Below are 23,256 nucleotides of genomic sequence, written 5' to 3' on the forward strand. Positions count from 1 at the left end.
AATGCTTAAATAAGATTTCCATATCATTTCATTTTATTATAGAATTTGATTCATTTTCTACCACTTTTTCCAAATAACTGACTCACTGGCTGTTAGTTCTGTCTTTATCAGCGGGAGAAAGGGCGTTCCCACTCATTTCCAATGACCTGAATTTTCCTTAATGAAATCCCACTCCCTGCATGACATCTTGTCCAAATATCATTCATGAAATGTAGTATTTCTGAACTTAAAGTAATTACTCCAAGTTTTTTTTCTTCTTTAAATATATGAATCCTAAAATTATTGAGGGGGATTCTCCAAAAACAACTTCATTTTAATGACCTGTGTTTGGATGTAAATAAATTGAACTAAAATATTATTCAATTATTATATTCATATATTTATTATTATATTCATATATAAAAATATATGAAAGAATTACTCCAAATGATGAACTCGACTTCAACAATTAACAGCTAAACCATTGTTGCTGTATACAAGAAAATAGAAAAAGTACAAAAATAAGAGGATGAGCCAACTACGTTGGTACCGTATCCCTATGTCACAAGTTATGAGAAGATAAAAAATATTAAGAACAATTTTCAAAAATAGTTTACCTGAGTAGTTACATTATGAGTAAGATAACGGAATAGTGAAACCCAACCTTCAAGGAAAGGGGCGTTGCGAAAACAGAGATGTACAAAAATATTTTGAGTTAGGGAGACTAAGACAGGACTAAGAGGGCACAGAGTTTTCCTTAACTTTAAATACAGAAGGCACTAAAGTGAATAAAAACAACAAAGTACAAATTTAACAAAACAAATAACTTTTTAAATTTTTTCCCCTTGGACGAGGGTAACCTAGAACCTTCGGTTTCACTATAAATTAAACGAACTAGACAATAATCTTAGGTATTAAATCTGCCTTTCAAAAATAAAAGGGTAGAACTCCTTTGAAATGGTAGAATTAAAACATTTTCCGTTCACGAGAATGGGCCAGTTGCGCTTGACACAGAATCGTGTTTTGATGCTTGATTCATATAGATGACTTAAAAATAATGAAATCTGTCTAAAGTGCAACTCTCTACGTTCAATATTAACCCTAACGTAATATAACGCTTTGAAAAGTCGGGTTTTTGACGTCATCTACCGCGGGAGTGACACCCTTGGTTTCTTCCTATTTTGTTCGATCAGTGATGCAGGAGACGCAACGCGAAACTTCAACGACGCAAACAAACTGTGGAGAATTGACAGACCGCCTAACCTCTTTGCGTCGAGTTCGAATGCGTTATCTGTTTATCAGTTCTGCTTTTCTCATGCTTTTCTTTATTGTTTTTCATCATGTTAACACAGCGACTCAGGTCCGCGTTTGTTTATGTTGTTGAAGTTTTGCGTTGAGTCTCCTGCATCACCAATCGAAGAAAATAGGAAGAGATCAAGGGTGTCGCTCCTGCGGTGGATGACATCAAAAATCCGACTTTTCAAAGCGTGATATCTCAGTTAATATTGAACGTGGAGAATTTCGGTTTGCACAGATCTTATTATTTGAAACTTATCTACAAGAATCAAGCATCAAAACACGATTCTGTGACCAGCGCAACTGACCTATTGCAAATAAAAAATCTGATCACACATGCAGTTTTAAAAAAAGGTCCTTTCGCAGACGTGTGTAATTATCAAGAATAAAAAAGAAAAAAAGTAGAGTTACTACAGTGATGCAGAAAAAGGACAGGTTAAATAATAGTTACATAAAAGCGATTACAAATTCAGAGAATCAGAAAGTATAATAATATTTGGAGAGAAAATAAACTATTCCAAAAGTATACAAATTCATAAGGTTCTCAAAGAAAGAGGATGAGGCTTAGTGTCTGATGAGCTCAAAATTGAACCCTTGTATTGAATTTAGAATTAGAATTACCGAATTCAGGAAGAAAAACCTATCGAGTCTTTCATAACTAAAGGGATACTTGTATCAATAAGATACCTTTCAAAATGCAGTTTAAACTGAAGAACTAAAAATAAAGTAAAGTCACCAGTTACAGACAACCCTAAAAATGTGACGAGTTATAGACACCCTTCGTCTAAAAACGGTAATAATGAGAAAGAAGTGACTTAGTTCTTGGTGTTATTGGCTTAATTCAACCCTCTTGACTTTTTAAGTGCTCCGGGTAAAATGTTTTTCGCTTTTAACTCGGTTCTCAAAGATAAAGGAAACCCAGAATATGTAACTTTTACCTGTAGGTTCATGGTTCATATTTTCCATTGAACATGCTAAATTACATCTTAATTTATTATATCTGAACGAAGCTGACAAACTACCTTCTTCCAAACGTACCCAGACTGTTTCTGATTCCTTCAACCATGGCTGATGCAAAATCTTCAAAATCTTCCAGTTTATGCACCTTCACAGGGAGGACGATCTGCAGTCCACAAGTAGCTCCAAAGGGGAATTTCTCAGCAGGGTTGGCATGGTTGAATGTAACTTCGATTTCTTTGTCGAATCCAATTGCCGGTGGGCGTTTCGTTCCGCTCGCAAAACTTAAGATATGCGCAAGGGATAAAGATATTTGATTTTCTGAAACAAAAAATTAAAGATTTTACCAATGAATATTCGAAAATGCAAAAAAAAGGATGAATAACAAATGAAAGACACTAGGGCATAAACGTGTTAACTGATATTATCATGATTTTTAGAAGAACGAGTTTTAAGTTTAGAAATCACAGTGGGACCTTTTTGCTCAAAAAAACTTGAAACTGGAGCTGTGAAGCTAAAAGACAAGTTCTTGCACTTAAACTTACAGTATATTAAACTATATACTTTGAAATGAGTTTTATTTGAAACAACTGAAGTCTCATTTTCTTCAAAATGTCAGTTATCACTTGCATGTCCTGGTGTTTTCAAATATGCTAAAAAAAACTATCTTTTTCGTTTCGATGCTTTGCTTGTGTAACCAGAAAAAAAGTTGAAACATCCTTTGAAAAGGTCAAGCAACTTCCAGAAGATTTCGAAAGCTCATCGACTTGTTTTTGAAAATAATGGTTCCTTTTTTCTGAAAAATACAGGGAGTTTGATATTCCCCTGACAATCTTACAAATACTATTTTTCCAATCTTCTGGTTTGGAAGAAGGATACATTTTTCTAGAGAATTAACAACTAAAAACATATGTATAATCTTTTAAAAATACATTTTATTCATAAAATTTTTTTAATGAATTTTACACAACTTCTTGAATCTTAAAACACTCATCTCACTTATTTTTCCTAGAATTTTAACCTGTATTTCACGAAAGAAACGAAGAACAAGCCCCCTCCATAGCCAGTTTGTATGATGTAACACCATTGTGGTAAGTAGGTCTGTTCTACCCAAGAGATACAGTCAAGTAAATATACACTTAGTGTATGAAATAGCAGGAAAACCACGTTGGGCACGTCAAAAAAGTCTGAAATCCATTCCTTGGCGCGCTATCTGCGTAGTTTGTATCACGCTTTCATGGTTCTCTAGCTACGAATCACCGGTAGTGCATCTATCAGACATTTTGTGTGTTTTTTAGCCGTGGTTTCCCATTTTGTTGCGTTTGCTACTTTTTATTCAAGAGTTTTTAACAGCTGTCTTTCCAAAGTAGATCCGAACTGTTAATAGGGCGTATCTTGTTTCCATGAAGTCAACATATTTAAAACAGGGACAAAGATGTATACTTACTCCGTACTTTCAACAGCAGCCGTTGCCACAGCATTATTATGTTACTTTCAACTTTAAAGTCCTCACTGTTGACATCAGCACTGCGTTTGAACTTAATCAAAGCTTCAAATTCCTCAAATGAGGGCAACGATGGACCCAAAGTGAAAAGCTTTTCGAACAATATGGGCTCCTTCCTCATTACCTCCAAAAGTCCGACTGCAGTTAGGCCATTTTTAATTTGTTCATACGCCTTATTAAGGTTTTCTGAAACAATGAAAAAGCTTAAATGTGGCAAATTATTTTCAAACTGTTTTATCACAAATAATTATTAATTACTTTATTTCAATAATTATTGTCCTGATTGGGCTCTGTACATTGTCACCGAAGTGATAGGTAATAAACGACAAAAAAATTAAACCAGGGTATGTCTACTTTGAAAATGTCTCCATTCCCTGATTTTTCCTTCATTTCACATTGATTCTGCAGAGCACCATCTCTGAAATGCGTACCGTAAAAGTACTAAAATTTATCCGCTGCACCATGTTTTGACAAATGCTTCATCAACAAATGAAAATTGATCAAGTTCTCTACATTAACAGGTTCTTTTCTTTCCCTTTCATTTGATTTTCTCTTATTTATTTTTCTGACATTTGTATCAACTCACCGAGACATCTCGTTTTCCAAGGGGGTAACAGCGGTGAGGGCCCTGCAACTGGGCCCTCGGAGAGGGTTGCAGTTACAAGGGGGGGGATAAACCTAGGATAAAAAAAGAAGGGAAAAAATGCTTAATCTCACAAAGGTAATTTGGTGTTCCGGCTCTCACAACGCTAACTGCCCGGTACCAAAATCCTAGGTCTCCCAGACCCACCAAAAATAATTCGTTTGGTTTCATAATTTTCTTCTCCAAATCTGCTACTGATGTAAACACTATTTTCCTGTTTTCCTTCCCACTTTTCTCCAATTTAACTCCAGCTCAGAAAAGTAGCATTTGTACATGTGTAGAACCTATAGGACATTATGCCACAACATGTGAAAAGACTCTTCTGATCACTTGTATAACCTGGAACTCATCATAAGCAGGATAGGAAAGAAAAAAGAAAGACTTTTGCCAACTTCCATGATGATAATAAGAATAGAAAAAAATCTCACCTTCTTGTAATTCTTCATTTTCAATTATTTTTTGGAAAGCATCTTTGTGGAGAAAATTTGGAGGAGCGCCCCCTTGAACGATTGACAGGCCAAATAGGAGGAATACGAAATAATAAGATTGCTTGCTGAAGTGTTCTTCATCAAACCTTACACTTTTTTCGATTTCGCCAGTGAATATGGGCAATTCTACAGCTTCATCTAAGAGTTGGTCGAAGAATTCTCGCCTAGGACCCCCCCAGTCCGTGGCTTCCTCTTCAATACCGACAAGATCGGTGAAACAAATTCTCAATGGTTTATTTTTAAGATCGACTTCGTCTATCAAAAATGCTATTCCAGAATTTATGATAGCGCCTCTGGTTGCATATATTTTTATTGGCTCAACACTGGGGTCTGGTTGGAGAGCCTCGAGAATATCTTTGATCCTCTTCATATCATCAGGGACAACAGATTGGTTCGCTGCTTCTACTTCGTAATCTATTTCCCCCTCTTGGAGTGGGGTATCGTAATATGACATGAGTCCAGATTGATTAAGAACATAATTCCCAAATCTTACTGGCGTCTGCCTGTTTCTATATGGTTGTTTCCGGATAGGTTCAGAATCATCAGACTCATCGTCCGAGATATTTAGGTCTTTACTTGGAATGATAAAAAGTTTCCGGTTGTGGGAGAATTTTTTTAAATTAATTCCTCCCAATTCTTCCCCGTCTCTTAGGTTAGCAGTGTTGAAAAATTTTCCTTCTTTTCTGCAAATAAAGAAGTCTAGATCTGGGTCCTGAAGGTGGTCAGGAAACAATTTCTTCACTTCCTCCTTGATCTGATAGTACGAGTAACGGGTATCGAATTTCCGGAAGTCTCGAACTAAATTTTTCCTCTTCAAACGTCCGATTTCTGAGGATGTTGCGCTACGGGGTGAGCTTGACGGCATGAGAATGATTTGCTCGATTTCAAATTCATAGTTCGATTCGGCCCTCTGCCCTTTTGTTTTCCATTTTCCTTTCCATTGCTGCGGATATTTGGGCTGAAAACGTGGTCCTCCTGCAACCTGTTATGCAAAACCAAAAATTACAATCATAACTGCTTCATCGTCAATTTGACTTCAAAACAACAACATTGTTCTTATGATAGTTTTCTCAACTGAGTCATTCTGTATCAGTTTCATCAACCAAAAAAATTATAAAATGACACCCTCCGTTTCAGATTTGGCTTAATTTTTTTTCCCCTCACTAATAAAGCCTAGAGAAGAAGTCCTGAAAAGATTTTACGGTGAATCCAGGGATTGATTAGGAATAATTCAAGATAAGAGATAGCGCCACCAGTCACCACTGAGAATTTTACTTTCCTTCAACGATTCCTGAAATAATATTGCTCAAATTACAAAAAGCAGATCCACAAGATATAGATTATTTTGTGGTTGATTTTTTGAGCCAAAAATATTGATAATTAGAATTACAAGCGCAGAGAAAGTACGGGTGAAACTTTCAGCTCAGTCGCGACGGCCGAGCACGCATCTGTTCGATGTCAAATAATCCTAGTAATCTGGTTTTGAACAAGACCCATATCAAGGATTTAAAGGCAGCGTCAGTAGTTCTAGCAACAAATCTATGCCGAGTCGGATGCCAAAATTCTACTTAAGGTATGTGCTGAACTATTTCAAGGTGTGTTACCTAATATCAGAAGTAATATTTGCTGAACCATGCCAAACCATAGTGACCATGCAACATCTATGTGGCTACTCTATCTTCAAACGCTTCAGAACACTCTAATTGTGTGTTGTAATTGTCACGCAAATTATCACTATACCTAGTGCTGGATTTACTGGGGGATTTTGCCTAGTTTCAGAGAATTTGTATGTTGATAAATACATGCTAGTTATGTAGGTTTATTCAAGAAATTTGGATTGCAATTTTCAAGTTTCCTTATCTTTCCCTGCTCCCGTACAATATTGTAAGCAAAGGCGATCTCTGCAGACATTGCTACTACAGCTATTGAGTTTCGAAGCAAATAGCGGCTGGGGCAATGTATTTTCACTGAACGGAAGGAATTTAAGTGATACTCGATACTATATACTGCTAAGATCTCTATTCTTACTCACTTTGATTTAATATGCTGCTGAGTAAGTAATTGAAATGTAAACAGATAAGAGCTCAGCACGCAAATGGTATATATGTTACGGGCAACGTAGGGATGTTGCGCATCGTTGACAGTGCCCGGACATCCCCGATGGTACCCATACCTACTTATAGTATGGTAACACAAGGTGGAGAAACTGGTAAAAATTTTTTTCATATGGTAACACATACCTATCTCCAGATCTTCTCTTTGTATCTACATTCTCTAGGTGGAACAAAGAAGGCTTATTAGCATTAAGTTTATTTTGAACTGCCAAAAGCAGTATTACTTAAGGATCGCACTTCAAATTTAAGAGCTCAGCGAATGAAATTTGTCGTTTCTTTTCCTTTAGGCATCTTTAAGGATTGAAGGGGGAATTTACCTACGGGTCTGTTAGCTTGGTTGCTCATAAGAGTATTTTGGTAGTTTTTACTTCACTTGGCTAACTTTATTATCAAAGATTTTTGTGCTCACAATACTCTGGGTAATCTTATTCTCGCAATAAAAATGTGTTAACTTCCTCATTACACATTACCTACTCTCCAAATTTGTAACAATACAATTTTTGTGGCCAGATTCTTCAGGAATGTTTTCAATTTCAAAATACCTAAGGACCTTCTGTTTCTCATTAGAAAAGTAGATAAGTCAGTGGCAGCAGTTCATAAGGATCATCAAAGCAATGTGTCTTTTCAAAAATTTTAAGTACGTTGTTTATGTTAACTATTTCACTTTGAATAAACAAGGACTCTGACATTAGAATTTTCTAATGCTCATCTTTGTAGTATTTTTTAGCTTTACAAAGCTTACTAAAATCATTGACTTTGAATGATTTCATTTGTCAATATGTACATCCAAAAATTCACATGACTGCTAGCCTTTGACATTCATAACAACCTACGATTACAATTAGGTAACTATTCCAACACTTATAATACGCAGGAAGAAAAAATTTCTCGCAAATTATTTGCTAAGGATATTTTATTTTATTTTGTTTGAGAAATTTACCTCTTCTAAATTTTTTGAGAAAATCAGTTTGATTTCAAAAGGAACTTTTTTTATTTGAAAATAAATTGGGGTACATCTTTAAAAATATATTAACTGATCCCTGTGGGAGTTATTCTGTGCGGATTCAAGCAGAGGTTATGCGAAGGTAACCATCTGAAAAATTTGGATAGCCTAATTAGGTAAATGTCATTCAGACGGAAGTTGATGAAATATCTTTCTTTTTTTTTAAACATAGTTTTTCAAGTCATGTCCTTAGTTTCAGCATCACTAAATACTACCAGTATTTTCTTGGGAATGCCAGTATTCAATTTTGATCTCCCTGTCTTTAAAATTTGGATAGAAATATTTTTCATTTCCTGGGGAAGAATAACATCAAGAAGGAACTTTGTTTGTAATAAATCCTTATCCATCAATATTCATAGCTTCACATTTTCCTCTCTTTTGATAAGAGTTTAATGGTCTCAGCATGTGCAGAAAAACCAAAAATAACTGATGTAACCACAAAAACCCTCAAAAAGGGTAAAAATTCCGCCAAGCCTATGAGATCTTATCGCAAAATTAGTAGGTATGTACCAAAAAAAAATTTTAAAAAAGGAGAGGGGGGGGGGGAAGTAATCTCTTGAAAATTACAAAAGTTTTTCCATTTCAAACCTCAAAATTTCGGATATCATTTGAGGTCAAGATATTTTAAGTACAGGTACGCCCCAGAACTACAACGAGCAAATGGACAATTAATTCTGCTGAGAGTCCCCTTTAGTTAGTCTCGGACTCAACCAGCTTACCTTTGAAGCTAGTTTAGTTGCCTGGGTCACTAATAGGAGGAAGGATAATTGGATTTGTTTTCTACGAGAAGATGGCGAGGGATAAAACAATCAGTTCTTTTTTAAGTCTCAAACCTCAAAATATTTGATATCTTTTGAAGTCAAGACTTTGTACCATCTCCTCATCTCACTTTCATTTTCGTTTTGCATTTTAGGAAACAAATTCCACTCTCATACATCAATAAACTTTATTTAATTCTTTCTCTAATCATTCCCCTTCATTTCAGGTAGCCGCAACTCTTCTTACCTGCAATACCTATGTAAGTAAGGAACCATTGCATAATACTTGCGAGACGTCCCTCGTTTGGATCAAGAATAGAATAAATATTTTCAATTCAGATTCTGGCACACTCTTTGAAAATTAAAAAAAAGTCAGGTAGATGAAGGTAGAATTTTTAAAGAGAGCAAAAAAAATAGCTAAATAATCAACAATTCTGGCGAGACGGTCCTGATACTCTTGTGGGTGTGGTATGGCTAAAAGGGTAGTGCCAATAATAGGGGTAATAGAGCGAGGTTCAAAATTGCCGAAAAATGGAAATGCATCTTTTTACCAGTTCGAGTCAATTTTTCTTTCTTCCTTTCCACCACTTGCCATTTCCATGTCACCTAGGTCCTTGAAAATTCAGAATGGCACACTCTTTGAAAATTAAAAAAAGAAGTCAGGTATATGAAGGTAGAATTTTTAAAGAGAGCAAAAAAAAATAGCTACAAAATCAAAAATTCTGGCGAAACGGTCCCGATACGTATCATTTGAGTGTCAGCTGAAGTTCATCTCCTTTTAGACACCAAGGTATAGCCTCAAGCATTGCAAGTAAAACGACAAAGGAAGGAATACATGAATGCTGGAAAAAACTCCTCTTAAATTCCAGCTAGCACTTCAAGCTCACGTATGAAATGCGTTTCGTGGCAGATCCCGAGGACTTATTTAGAAATTTATTCGTTCATTTAAAATGAAGGAGCTGACTGTCAACTTTATGATTTTTCCGCCGGGCGTTCGTGTAACTAGCCATTCTGAATTTTCAAGGACCTAGGTGACATGGAAATGGCAAGTGGTGGAAAGGAAGAAAGAAAAATTGACTCGAACTGGTAAAAAGATGCATTTCCATTTTTCGGCAATTTTGAACCTCGCTCTATTACCCCTATTATTGGCACTACCCTTTTAGCCATACCACACCCACAAGAGTATCAGGACCGTCTCGCCAGAATTGTTGATTATTTAGCTATTTTTTTTGCTCTCTTTAAAAATTCTACCTTCATCTACCTGACTTTTTTTTAATTTTCAAAGAGTGTGCCAGAATCTGAATTGAAAATATTTATTCTATTCTTGATCCAAACGAGGGACGTCTCGCAAGTATTATGCAATGGTTCCTTACTTACATAGGTATTGCAGGTAAGAAGAGTTGCGGCTACCTGAAATGAAGGGGAATGATTAGAGAAAGAATTAAATAAAGTTTATTGATGTATGAGAGTGGAATTTGTTTCCTAAAATGCAAAACGAAAATGAAAGTGAGATGAGGAGATGGTACAAAGTCTTGACTTCAAAAGATATCAAATATTTTGAGGTTTGAGACTTAAAAAAGAACTGATTGTTTTATCCCTCGCCATCTTCTCGTAGAAAACAAATCCAATTATCCTTCCTCGTATTAGTGACCCAGGCAACTAAACTAGCTTCAAAGGTAAGCTGGTTGAGTCCGAGACTAACTAAAGGGGACTCTCAGCAGAATTAATTGTCCATTTGCTCGTTGTAGTTCTGGGGCGTACCTGTACTTAAAAAATCTTGACCTCAAATGATATCCGAAATTTTGAGATTTGAAATGAAAAACTTTTGTAATTTTCAAGAGATTACTTCCCCTCCCCCCTCTCCTTTTTTAAAATTTTTTTTAGATACATACCTACTAATTTTGTGACAAGATCCATAGGCTTGGCGGAATTTTTACACTTTTTGAGGGTTTTTTGTGGTTTTAGGAGGAAGAAAACTGTAATTAATTGTAATAACAAAGAAACTTTCTGGCCCACTTACCATCTGCTGCCGGCTGGCACTACTTGAACTGCAACTTGGAGTGAGAAGCAATGGATTTATTGAACTAGTTGGGCTAACAACTGGACTCCTGTGAGCCAAACCAGTAGTCAGACAAAACGGATTCGGCGAGCTAATCTGACCAACTTGAGGCTGCATATTACCATTAAGTATAAAGCCAGGTTGCGACACAAAGTAGGGCCTTTGCTGGACTTGCTGGGGCTGAGGTTGATCATTGCTGGCAACTTGCTGCGGGAGTCGTTGAGGTTGACTAACACTGCTGACAACTTGCTGGGGCTGAGACTGACCGACAATCCTCTCGACTTGCTGAGACTCAGGTTGATGATTGTTGTTGCTTAGCCGTCTAGCAAAGGAAAGTAGCTGCTGCTCGATCTGAAAGGAACCAAGAAAATTCTATCATATTACTTCAGAATTTACTGATTGGAATAAATTATTTTTTAGGCTAATAATATTGACAGAAACTTGAGAGGGTTGCCACAGAAATTTGGATATACATTTTTCCTTACTAAATTTTAAATAGTTCCTTCACATTTGAGCTGCAGAAATTAATGGCATCGCGAGATATGACACTCCCGAAAAATGCTGTACTGCTGAAGTATGATAGGGATGCTCCGGATCCTGATTTAGCCGAACAGAGGATCGTGGCCAGATTCCAGATATTGGCAAGATAAGCAAAAAATTATACGGCCGGAAATCCAGTCAGCCGGATACCTAGTTCATCCCTAATTTTGATATCCTTCGAAAAAAGAGGTCGTTGATTGAATCGGCTTGTGCGAAAACCGCTAAAGTCCGTTTTTCTCAATTTTGAGATTTTTGGGTTAAAATATTCTCGGAGGTCAGACACACTTATTAATGTGGTGAAAATGTTTGTTCCTTGGGTTTGAGCCCCTTTTCAGGGAGACCGTGGTCCGAATCATGCAAAAACCGCTAATTTCCCGAGTCCTGTCCTTTTAATTACTCTGTCCCAGACAGAAGAGGAGCTGGAAACTGTTAGGGATCCTGTTCTACAATCCACTCCTGTAATAATTAACTTCTGAATATTTTTTAATCCTGCATTTAAAAGGCCTCAACGGTTTTTTGCAGTTCTCTCAAAATTAGAGAAAATGGACATTAGCGGTTTTCGCACAAGCCGTTTCAATTCAGAGTCATGCAATCTCACAATTCTTCCCTGACATTCAGATGTTTCTGGTTACATTCTCTGACACTTTTTCCACAGCAAACTTTATTTCCCTGATATTTCCAAGTTAGCTGTGTAGCATTTCATAATGTCACATTGAACAAAAAATTCAACAGCAGGGTGTCCATTTTTTAAATTTTTGGGAGATAATGATAATCCCAGTTTTGCCAAATTCTGATTTGTTACTATCTCAAATACTGATATCATACTGATTTAGATCATGATTTATCATGCATAATCAGATTCGGCGGCCGATTTTTTCAAATACTGATGCTAGACACAATAGCCTTGTGTCCACTCGTCAAAATGGAGGCTCAAAGTGAATCAATATAAACGATTCTGTTCGCAATTGTTGATAAATAAACAGTCGCGCCGCTCTTTATAGAGTTGCACAGTCATCCATCACATCAAGTCCCGACTTTGAGCCCCTTCGCGCTTCTATTTTGACGAGAGGAGGCAGCGCTTGAGCCACTTTTAGCTTCCACTTTGACAAGTCGAGACAGCGCTCATGAACAATTAAAGAGAAAAATGGGGCAAAGGTTTTTTATTTTGATTGAAAAAATCCACTTTGCATTAATAACGTTGGAGTCAAGGAGGAGGGAGGCACTGAACAGCCCCAAATTTATTTTGTATAAAATCAAGGGATGCTTTACACTCCTTATGGGATTTTGTGCCCAGTGAATTTTTTTATTGCATTGCATTCTCTTATCGATGCTGATCAAAAGTTATTAGTTTTACAACCCACCATTTTCACGCAATTTGCGGTTAAAAGAATTATCATGTATCTGATAAATGAAGCTGACGCAGCGAGAATGGTTTAAAGAGACACTCTTCAGTTTGCACTCAGAATGAAGCCGGGCGTAATTCACGAATAAACCCAATGCTATCTCTCCTCGTACCCACCCATCTCTGTCTGAATAGGAAGTATCAGCCCACATAAGGAATCTGAAACATAACTGCAGCAGTCTGTAGTGGCTACTGTCACTTCGACTGTAGTGAGCAACGTGGGTTTCATTTAACAGAAAATTACTCGACTTTTACCCGTGAATTACGCGAACACAGTGGATTGTAGAACTTTGGCGCAATAACTTTTAATCAGTACCAATAGAAGATTGCATTGCAATGAGAAAATTAAAAAATCACTCTGCACAAAATCCCATAAGGAGTCTGCGGGGTCCTAACTTCATTGATATAAAAATTGACAAGGTTGTGACAAGTCTCGCTGGAAAGAAGATAATTTTTATCTGGTTCATGCTCTTGTAACACAAAAAATAGCTTTCTCTCCCCAGTAATTGAAACTCATCCCACTTGACAGTCAGAGGCAAAGCTGGAGGGCTTTAGAAGCCTCATAATTCAGATGGCTGGTTGTACTCTCCCTAAACAATAGTGATGGCGATTCTTGAATCGATCTTCCAAAAGATCGATTCTCCGAGACGAAAAGATCGATAAGATCGAATCGATTCTTTCGAGACGATCTTTCGCATGGATCGATTCATTTCACCTGGAATCGAATTGAAAGAATCCGTTTCTAACATCCTAACTTTTGAGTTTCATTTCTCCCGAAACTTAACAACTTGATTGAAAATGAGGCAAATTCTATACAAACATATTTCCTGAGAGGTTATTGCACAAAATCCTGCTCAATTGTCTTCCTTTGCGTCCCGATTGATCTTCTCTGCTTCTTTTCAGCTCTTGTTGCCTATTCACTAAAGATTGGATCGAATCGGATCGGCAAAGAAACGATCTTTTGTCACGTGACGATTCGTGTAGATCGAATCAAATCCGATGGGCAAGGGAACGATCTTTTGTCACGTGACAATTCATGTAGATCGAATCGTCATATCACGATTCCATCGGAGAAAAATTAAAATACCAGATACAATCGATTTCAATCAAAAATCTCCTCACAGTAATTACTATTCTGTGATCAACTGTTATCAGGCAAATTATTTATATTCATCCATTATTCGTTTGTTTACAAACTCGATCCACGTTGCACTAAAAGATCGTCATGTGACGATCTTGAATCGATTCAGAATCGGCACATAACAAATTTAGACATTATTATTGGCTCATTTTGAAATTTCAGATCGGCAGGAAAGATCGGATCGTTGGATCGACCTTTTGACCCGATCGATTCTCCCTAGCCGATTCAGATCGATCCTGGAGAATCGATTCTCAGTCCTAGAATCGCCATCACTACTTAACAGCTCCTCCACCTTTGAGGCGGTAATCACTCCCCTGCTCTATTTGGGCGCCTAAGTACTGTTCAATCACACCAAAAATGTCGAAGAAGGCTGTTAAGAAAATTGAGAGGTGGACTTTACGAACAGTAATTCTTACAAAAAGTCAACCTGATCCCACTTCTATGGGAATGCAATTTTTGACTGCCTTTACAGTTCACTTGGGAGAATATTCTTGCCAGACCACCCGTTCTACTATAAAATTAATTAAGGCTTATCATTAATACACCTGAAAAAAGTAGTGAACTTACAGAACCGGTTTCCTCTTCTCCCGAAGATAGCCTCCTCGCTATGTCCAGGAGGTGTTGGACATTCTCGTCGCTCATGGTCTGAAAAATAATAAAATCTATCATATACAAAGTAGATAAATAAGTAAAAAAATCTCCTAACTGATACTTCGAAAGGAGTGACAGGTACCTGGTGAGTTTCCTTTCCTGTGATAGTATCTCAATGGTCAAATTATCGATGGTAGATGCTTATTTCTTAGTAGAGAGCAGGCTTATAGAGAACGAGTTTGGTAAACTCAAAGTCAGTGAGCAACAACAATACATTTTAGGATGTCAACAAGATTTGTAAAATGCAATTCCCTCACTTTTTCATGTTTACCCTGACTAACAATACAAAATTCTCTCACTTTTCATGTGTTTGCGAGGAATTAATGATGAAGTAAGAGATACTTAAGAGGAACGTGTGTAAGAGTCAAATAGTTCTGTTTGATCATTTCTAATCTTACTATCAAATCTCAAGACAATCCAAAATTCCCTGACTTTTTCCTGTTTTTGATTGAATTCCTTGTCCTGGTCTTCCAGACTACACTCGAATTTCCCTGATTTTTCCCGGTTCTCAGCCTTGTATACACCCTGCATTTAAATGGGAGGTTAATGCAGTTAGTTGCATCAGTTGGCATCATTGAATCTACGCTTGTTCACACTCTAAGCACCAACAAGCACTAGTTTAATTGTTGGGAGAACATTACTTTGGAGGAAATTCAATGAGGCACCGATACTTTGAGGAAGCATAACACTGTTGATGCTTGACATCATAAAAGGTGTAACCATGTACGTTCATGGAGGGAAAGAAATTCAATGGTTAGTAGAAAGGAGAAAATAGTTCACAACATATATCTCTACTTGTTAAATGCAGAAGAAACCAAAAGCAAAAAACCATGGTATTGATAAATACCGTTTAAAAGCAGTTTGAGCACTGCCAGTACTGGTTCCAACAGAAGCGTCATGGTGGTAACAGCTGAAACATAAGAAAACAATTTGAGATGCATGCAAAGTGTGTGATGTCATTCATTTGAACTTGAAACACAAATGCTAAGTGGCTGCGAACCGAGATGGCGTAACTGTGGGTATGAAGGGACTCTACTCGGCCAAGGAGTCTAAAAAAATTGCAAATTCCTGGCGGCCAGAGAAAGCTGATTGATGTGCTTTGTGGAAAGTACCCAAAGTCGGGAGGTATGGACCAACCTGCTCTTCTTCCACAAAGTTTCTAGAGGAAGAGACTTGGACTGTGAGGAAGTAGTGTTTCCAGGGTATTCACATATCAGTTACCACAAATGACAATGCCTTTTGAGATGGGGTAAGATAAGGACGGATTCTGTAAATGAAACATTGGTAAGCAACGACAATAGTTCCAGGTCCGATATTTGTCATCCAGTTTGCGCACGGCTTGAGTACAGTTGAAAGTCGCTCCACGAATAAAAAAAGCTCGACTTGCGTACAGCTTAAGTACAGAATATGATTATCGCAACTTAGAAATCAAATTTGGAGGTTAGATTTCTCAACTAGCGCTCCGCCATAAACAAAGATTTGGGCCTTAGATCTGATGCGAAAACGGTTAACACGCCACTGCGCAAGTTCATAACAGCTGGGAAGTTGAGGGTTTGGTACTGAAAGCAACATTAAATAGATACAGTAGACAATTATTTTCTTTCGGCACATTAGCTTCAAAGGTTCAGAATCCTTATCTGAGTAATTGACCATGCTTTTATCTTCAGCTCTAAAGATGGAGCTGAAAGTTCCAGCGATGCAAGTTGGACTTTATGGAAAGCATGCACATAAGATTCTATTCTAGTACAGCTACTGGTATATATCTTTTCATCAGGTTAGAGAAGTGAAAGTGAGTGCATAGGAGTTATTACTCACGTCCAGCCTAAGAATCTCTACTCACGAGAAAAACATAAAAGAAGACATGTAACATGCATTGGCAGCGTGTGAAAACTGCTCTGTAACTGAGACAGTCAAATAGACTTACCACAAATCAAAGTAAGTGAAAGTTCAAGTGTTCACGGTTTGGCGATCTAGTATTTCTGGTAAGCCAACTCCAACAATTAAAATTTAAAATGAGATGGTTGCACTTTTAATACGAGGGAAATTGTGTCGATCCTGCCTGATTCTCAATTTCAAGTTCAGTTCAGTTACCGCGTGTTAGTGTGTTACCGGTACCGGGTGATGATCAAGCAGAGAAATGAACTTTGCTACGTCATAAAAGCCGCCCTTCTGATTGGTCGAGAGGATCGCGGGAAAACCGAGACCTCTTTGAAATTTAAAAAGGAGCGGGAAAGGTTGTGAGGTTCCCTTTTATTTTGGCTCTAAAAACTCGTAACTATGACTATTTATACTTCAATATGTTTTTCTATCAATTTTCGACTGTAACTGAAGATAATTTGAAAGTTAAAAATATATATTTCATATAATAACAACTTTTATCTCGACTCAACCCGTTTTGAAGGTATAATGTTACATTACGTTCTGTGCGTCAAAAAAACAGAAATTGGAGAGTCATGGTAACTAATGCTCAATTATATGACTTTCAATGTTAGCTGGAGCGGTGATGTAGGTCTTTATACAGGTTCCATCATGAAATGCATGAAATGTACTTTTTATTGAACAGCGCGCCAGTCGGCGTACTCATCTACGTCACAGCAAATCTTCTAGATGGCTGCCTTGCCACCCCCACCACCTTCTGTATTTTCTGTATGAAGTAAAACAGATGTCTGATGTTTTTGGAACAGATAGTATTCTGAAAGATCCGGAAACGATCCGGGACCATCATTTTCGTTCCGGAGCCCTCTAGTTAGGAGGGAGGGTGGGTAGGGGTAGGTATGCAGGAAAAAGGACGGGAGGGAGGTGAGGGTAAGGGGTGGAAGAGAAAGGGAGGGAGTGGGGGGGGGGAGGGGGAGGAGAGAGGGGGAGGAGAGAGGGGGAGGGAGAGAGGGGGAGGAGAGAGGGGGAGGAGAGAGGGGGAGGGAGAGGGAGGAGGGAGGGGGAGGAGAGAGGGGGAGGAAGAGAGGGGGAGGAAGAGAGGGGGAGGAAGAGAGGGGGAGGAAGAGAGGGGGAGGAAGAGAGGGGGAGGAAGAGAGGGGGAGGAAGAGAGGGGGAGGAAGAGGGGGGGAGGAAGAGAGGGGGAGGAAGAGAGGGGGAGGAAGAGAGGGGGGAGAGAGGGGGAGGAAGAGAGGGGGAGGAAGAGAGGGGGAGGAAGAGAGGGGGAGGAAGAGAGGGGGGAGAGAGGGGGAGGAAGAGAGGGGGAGGAAGAGAGGGGGAGGAAGAGAGGGGGAGGAAGAGGGGGGGAGGAAGAGAGGGGGAGGAAGAGAGGGGGAGGAAGAGAGGGGGAGGAAGAGAGGGGGAGGAAGAGAGGGGGGGAAGAGAGGGGGAGGAAGAGAGGGGGAGGAAGAGAGGGGGACGGAGGGGGACGGAGGGCGAGGGAGGGGAGGGCCTGGGGGAGGGGAGGGAGGGATGGAGGGAGAGGACGCAGGGAGGGGGGGAGAAGAAGCAGGGAGGGAGAGACAGGAAGCAGGGAGGGAGAGGAACCAGGAAGGGCGGAAGAGAATTTCTCCGTATTGACACTAATTTTTGTAAAAATTTATTCCTAGGACCCTCTTCGAAAAATGCCCCGAAAATCCAAGGGGGAAATTACAAGCAATGTTGCCGATTTCCTCGGTAAGGGAAAATTCGCCGATCGTGAAAATTTGAAACTAGCTCAGCCGTGTCGTCAATTTCTTTTTCACAATAATTTAGACATTCATTCTTACATTTCATTTAGACGAAAATTATTATGAGAAAAGGCTCGGAGGTCCATTCTCAGAAAATTTGGTGAAAATGGAAGGGGGAAATATGAAGCAAAGTCGCCGGTTTTCGACAGCGTTCTTCCCTTAAAACTTTAAAAAAAAATGGCTAAAAATTGAGATATTAATATGCATATTATTTCAACAATCAATGTTTTTTAATTGAAAGTTACAATACAGAACGGAAAGATGACACATTTACAGGTATTTTTAATTTTCCGATATAAAAGGAATCACTATGAATCTAAATTAAACATTGGTTGCGAATGTGTGCCCATATCCACCTACATGGCGGTGTTCCAAAAGTCCGCTTGTAAGTATTTAAATTTATTCGATAAAGAGGATTCTATATTTTATTGCTAGTTTAGGCGGATAGTTGATTAATAGAGGAGGAAAATGAAGAGCGTGGTTCAACATTTTGTGTTGACTATATTTCCAGAGGTGGATTGGCTCCTTGAGGCGGCCCGGGAAATCGCAAACAAATCGGCCCACCGCGCGCGGTGCCGCGTAGTGGATTTCGCCCTTAATTTTTCGGAGGGTATGGATTCGATCGACATGAATCGGTCGAAAAATGAAAACGTGAATCGGATCGACATGAATCGATCGACAACCGTGAATCGATCGACAAACCCGTGAATCGATCGACAAAAGCCGTGAATCGATCGACAAAAGCCGTGAGTCGATCGACAAACCCGTGAATCGATCGACAAACCCGTGAATCGATCGACAAAAGCCGTGAATCGATCGACAAAAGCCGTGAATCAATCGACAAACCCGTGAATCGATCGAATTTATCGATAGAATCGATTCACGTCGATCGATTCACGTTTTCATTTTTCGATCGATTCATGTCGATCGAATCGACACCGGTCTTTTAATAATTTGTCTATCGATTCATGTCGATCGATTCACGTTTTCATGCATTTTTCGGTCGATTCATGTCGATCGAATCCATACCCTCCAATTTTTTCCATACTAGCCGTAGGCCGAGGTCTGCGTCATTTAGCAGAAATTGCCTAGTTATTACGTTACATTTCCAGAGTTCATTTTTTTGTGAATGGGATACCAAGAATATCTCCCTGGAAATTTTGCCCAAATTTGTGTAATAAAAGTATCCCCTTTTTCTTCCTGGAAGTTAACTATAAAGTTCGGCGTTTTCCGGACGATAGAAAATAACAGCATTCCAGAAAGGGAAAGTCGACTTGTAGGTAACTCATATTTTCACCGGAAAACTTACAGTATTGTGAAATCTCTAAAATTCTGTAATCATAGGATTGCAAGCTCGCGGTGTTTTCTGTTCGGAAATGGTATACATACAGGGGTATAGGAGGTTCGACATCAAGAAAATGACTTTTTTCAACGTTTTGAGCGCACACCGTGCTATATGCGCAATGCATTAAGTATCCTGAAGACTTGTAAGGCGCTCCTATGCGGGTTTCGTGTCGTACGCTCCGGCCGCAGTGTGACGCGATTATTCAAACTTGAGGCCTCAGCGGTTTCCAACTTATGATTTTGAAGTTATTGTACACAGTTCGTTGAAATTATTGACATTTCAAATTGAAAGCATTATATAAAGCCTAACTAATTTTCCTTTCTTCATTAAAGTACATATTTTTAGAAATAATCTTAACTAGAAGTGTGGAAGTGGAACGACTTTCACGTGTATAGGCTCTCTCATTATTAATTGCGCGATTATGTGGGTGATTTCACGATAACAGTCAGGAATACTCTGAAAAAAAAAATTGCTAAAATCAACACAGAAATAAGGTGGCAAATCATCAAAATAGTTAAATCAACCCGGTATTCTTCCATTAGATTGCATGTTGGCCTGAAATGTTGACTTAACTATTTTGATGATTTGTCACCTTTTTTTCACTATTTCTGTGTTGATTTTAGCAATTTTTTTTTTCAGTGTAGTTAAGATGTGAAATACCTTAAAAATAAAAGTGCACCAATTTTAACAGGATTTCATTACATCATTTTAAAGGTATTAAACTTCCTTTTTCCAGATTTGGCACCCTCTATTTTGATTCAGTGCAATGCAAAGTTAAAGTGATTGATAAACAAGATGGTCCCGGATCTTTCAGAATACTACCTGTTCCAAAAAGGGCGGGAAGATCAGGCGGCAACAGATTGCGGCACATTTAAATTTTTCGCGGGGGATTCAAACTGGCGGACCATTGTTTTAATGAAAATTACCGGGTGGGTTGACGCAAATTCTACGTCGATTCATTTCATATTGACTGAGGACGTATGTAGGTAACGATCTGAAATTCTGGAAAAGGAAAAAAACAGGATACATAATACAAGAAGCAAACGACGATACTTCTTTTCTCTCTTTTTCCATGGCATGTACCTCAATTGTAAGAATCACTACATGATTAAGCCATGAAAACTAGAAAATTTCCTCGTTACTGCTCTTATTTTCTAAATTAAAGAGACCTGTACAATCAACAGCTTAATTTGAAGTATTTTTACATATGTATGTAACCGTCGCATGCATTTATCCTCTTCTTCCCTCCCTGCCACTTCCCCTCGCCGCAACGCCCGCCCCATGCGGCTGGCGCTGGTAAGACTTGACTCATTATCAGTCGGATCTTCGTTGCGAACTTAAAGTAGTCTTAAAATATATTTTGTGAAAAGTTTACTTCTAAAATCTAATTCCTAAGGGTGCCTACCTATGTTATCCGTGACCAAAATTTCTGTGCTTCCACGGACAACGTTTGGCAGGGTATAGCCCTCGCCATAATGAAATTTCGGAAGAATTTCCAAAATGGTCCACGCTAGGAGGAATCCCCTCCAGAAATGTACTTGGCTCCTCCCGAGAAATGTAAGAGATTTTTCTAAATAAGTGTGACATATTTGTCACCTTTGAAATTTTAAATTGATTAATTTGTTCGAAAAATAACCGGTTATGATCGAGAAATTGCTCCTAAGACGACGCAATTTCTCCAAATTCTCCAGGGGAGGCTCGGACCCCCCCCCCCCCCCCCCCCCCCTTGAAGCTTGAGAAATCCTCTGCGCTGAAAAAAAGTTCTACTTTTTTTAACTAATGTGGAATAGTAGCTGCAAAATGTTTAATTTAACTCCCTGTGGCTTTAACTTGACGATAGCGGATTATCTAATTTAACAGAAGAGACATGTGTTAAAACTAGAAATGACAAGTTGCTTAAAATGACCATCCAATCAGTTGATGGAATAATTTGTGTGGTTACACCAACAAAGATACGAGTGGATTTAATAAATCTCAACAGGGTCGGACTGACGCACCTCTGAGGGCGCAGACCCTTAGCCGCCGAAGGGGGCGCAATGTGATATTTTGCTCAGGAGTATGCGGGAACACCCCCCCCCCCCCTCTATCTCTCTCTCTCCCTCTCGGAAAGGCCGGAATTTTTTAAGAATCAAACTCTTCTGAGTAGAATTTTGACGATATTTTCAGGTTCAAAATCGATTAATCTTACAAAAGAAAATTCTGAAATTGAACATAATAATAAAAGTATCGGAAGAATTGTGAAATGAAAAATTTAAAATCGATCAATTAAAGAAAAGCTATTCGAGGCACCCAAGCACCATTATCTCTGGAAGAAACAAGCCAGAGCTCAAGAGATCCAAAATCATGCCTTTGAAAACTGGAAGGTGGAAAATGAGGGTGACAATTAAGGAAACAAGAAATACTTCGGACCCTGTATAAATAACTGATACAATACATTTTAAATTTAAATTTTCAAATGTTTAAACAAAGTGGGAACAATGAATATCAGGGCCAGATTAAGGGGGTGGCCACATGGGCCGCGGCCCATGGTGGCAAATTTTGCAATTTTTTTAAATGTAGGTATAAAAAAAATGGGATTCAGAAAAAAAATTATCAATGAGAAAAGGGGACAAAATCTCCCTTTCCTAAGAGTATAGTAACTAAGTTTGTTGTTTTTCGGTGATACAAGAGACAGCATCTCTAATTAGTCGAATTAAGAGAGGGACTAAACACGCAATTTGGCCTGGTGCTCAGCGCAGAGAGGAATGATGACGAGGACTTGAGATGAAAAGGAGAAGCCCTCGGCGCGGCTGTCGGCATGTAACACATATTAGCGCCTACAATATTGCATGAATACTTCACGCATTGCGTCAGACACAGTGCGGTCAGCAGAGGTCGGCGTGGAACGCATAGCGCCTACAAGACTGTCGGAATACTTCCCGCATTGCGCCAAATACAGTGCGGTCAGCGCGGAGCGGCGGCGGAAGTTAAAATTATTAAACCATATTTATGTTTGTTCTTTCTTAATTTTTTCGTTCAATGCTTATGAATGGAAGGCCTTGTCCATAAAGAGATAAGTTTACGGGACTTAAATTTCGCGCAAAGTTCCGTGAACTTTCGCTAGTAGTGCTGACAGGGCTTTAGCAAAAAATGTGTCTAACACGAGTAAACGTGTTGTATGCACCCCGCTACCTCCGGCACGTTCACTTGATGGTTTTATTGATGTTTCAAAACGAATGAGAAGGGGACGGCAAAATACAGGCGGCCCATGAGCGGCAAGTAGGTAAATCCGACCCTGATGAACATATATACTACGTAGCTAAAGAAAAGAGAAATGAGACAAGGAGACAGAATACAGAATACACTTTCCTCTATAACTCCTATTAAAGCTTTTCTCGTTTACTTACAATTTTTAGGCATTTTTTTCTTTACTTATTTTCTTTTCTCCTTGCTTTTTATTTATTATTCTTTTCTTTTTTTTCTTCTTCTTTTTTCCTTTTTTCTTTTCTTTTTTTTCTCCTTTTCTTAATTTTCTTCATTATCATTCTAGCAGCCGGAAGAAGGGCGCGCCTTCGGCGCGCTAAGGGGGGCGCATCTGCCAATGGCAGATTGGCCTTATGGTCAGTCGGACCCTGAATCTCAAAGAGTTTTAGTGACCAGAAGAAATTGTTTAAAACAAAGTAAAATGAAGTATTAAGACAATAATTGCAATAGTTTGCTCTACCGTTTGCTAAG

The 23,256-nt window shown here is 38.6% G+C and overlaps 1 protein-coding gene across 2 annotated transcripts; it reads right to left on the bottom strand.

The window, feature by feature from the left end:
- Window positions 1–354: 354 nt before the first annotated feature.
- On the bottom strand, window positions 355–16,645 carry LOC140225916 (uncharacterized). 2 transcript variants are annotated; one of them, XM_072305946.1, is made up of 7 exons: window positions 16,460–16,645; window positions 15,383–15,445; window positions 14,452–14,529; window positions 10,763–11,152; window positions 4,808–5,849; window positions 3,680–3,922; window positions 355–2,553 (listed from the first exon to the last, which is right to left on the bottom strand). In XM_072305946.1, exons 3-7 carry the CDS (start codon window positions 14,524–14,526, stop codon window positions 2,294–2,296), a joined length of 2,010 nt encoding a protein of 669 aa, XP_072162047.1. In that variant the 5' UTR covers window positions 14,527–14,529; window positions 15,383–15,445; window positions 16,460–16,645; the 3' UTR covers window positions 355–2,293. The 2 variants fall into 2 exon arrangements, with proteins under 2 accessions (XP_072162047.1, XP_072162048.1); XM_072305947.1 differs by lacking the exon at window positions 15,383–15,445.
- Window positions 16,646–23,256: the final 6,611 nt, after the last annotated feature.

This window comes from Bemisia tabaci, unplaced genomic scaffold (assembly GCF_918797505.1).
Source record: "Bemisia tabaci unplaced genomic scaffold, PGI_BMITA_v3".
NCBI classification, from domain to species: Eukaryota; Metazoa; Arthropoda; class Insecta; order Hemiptera; family Aleyrodidae; genus Bemisia; species Bemisia tabaci.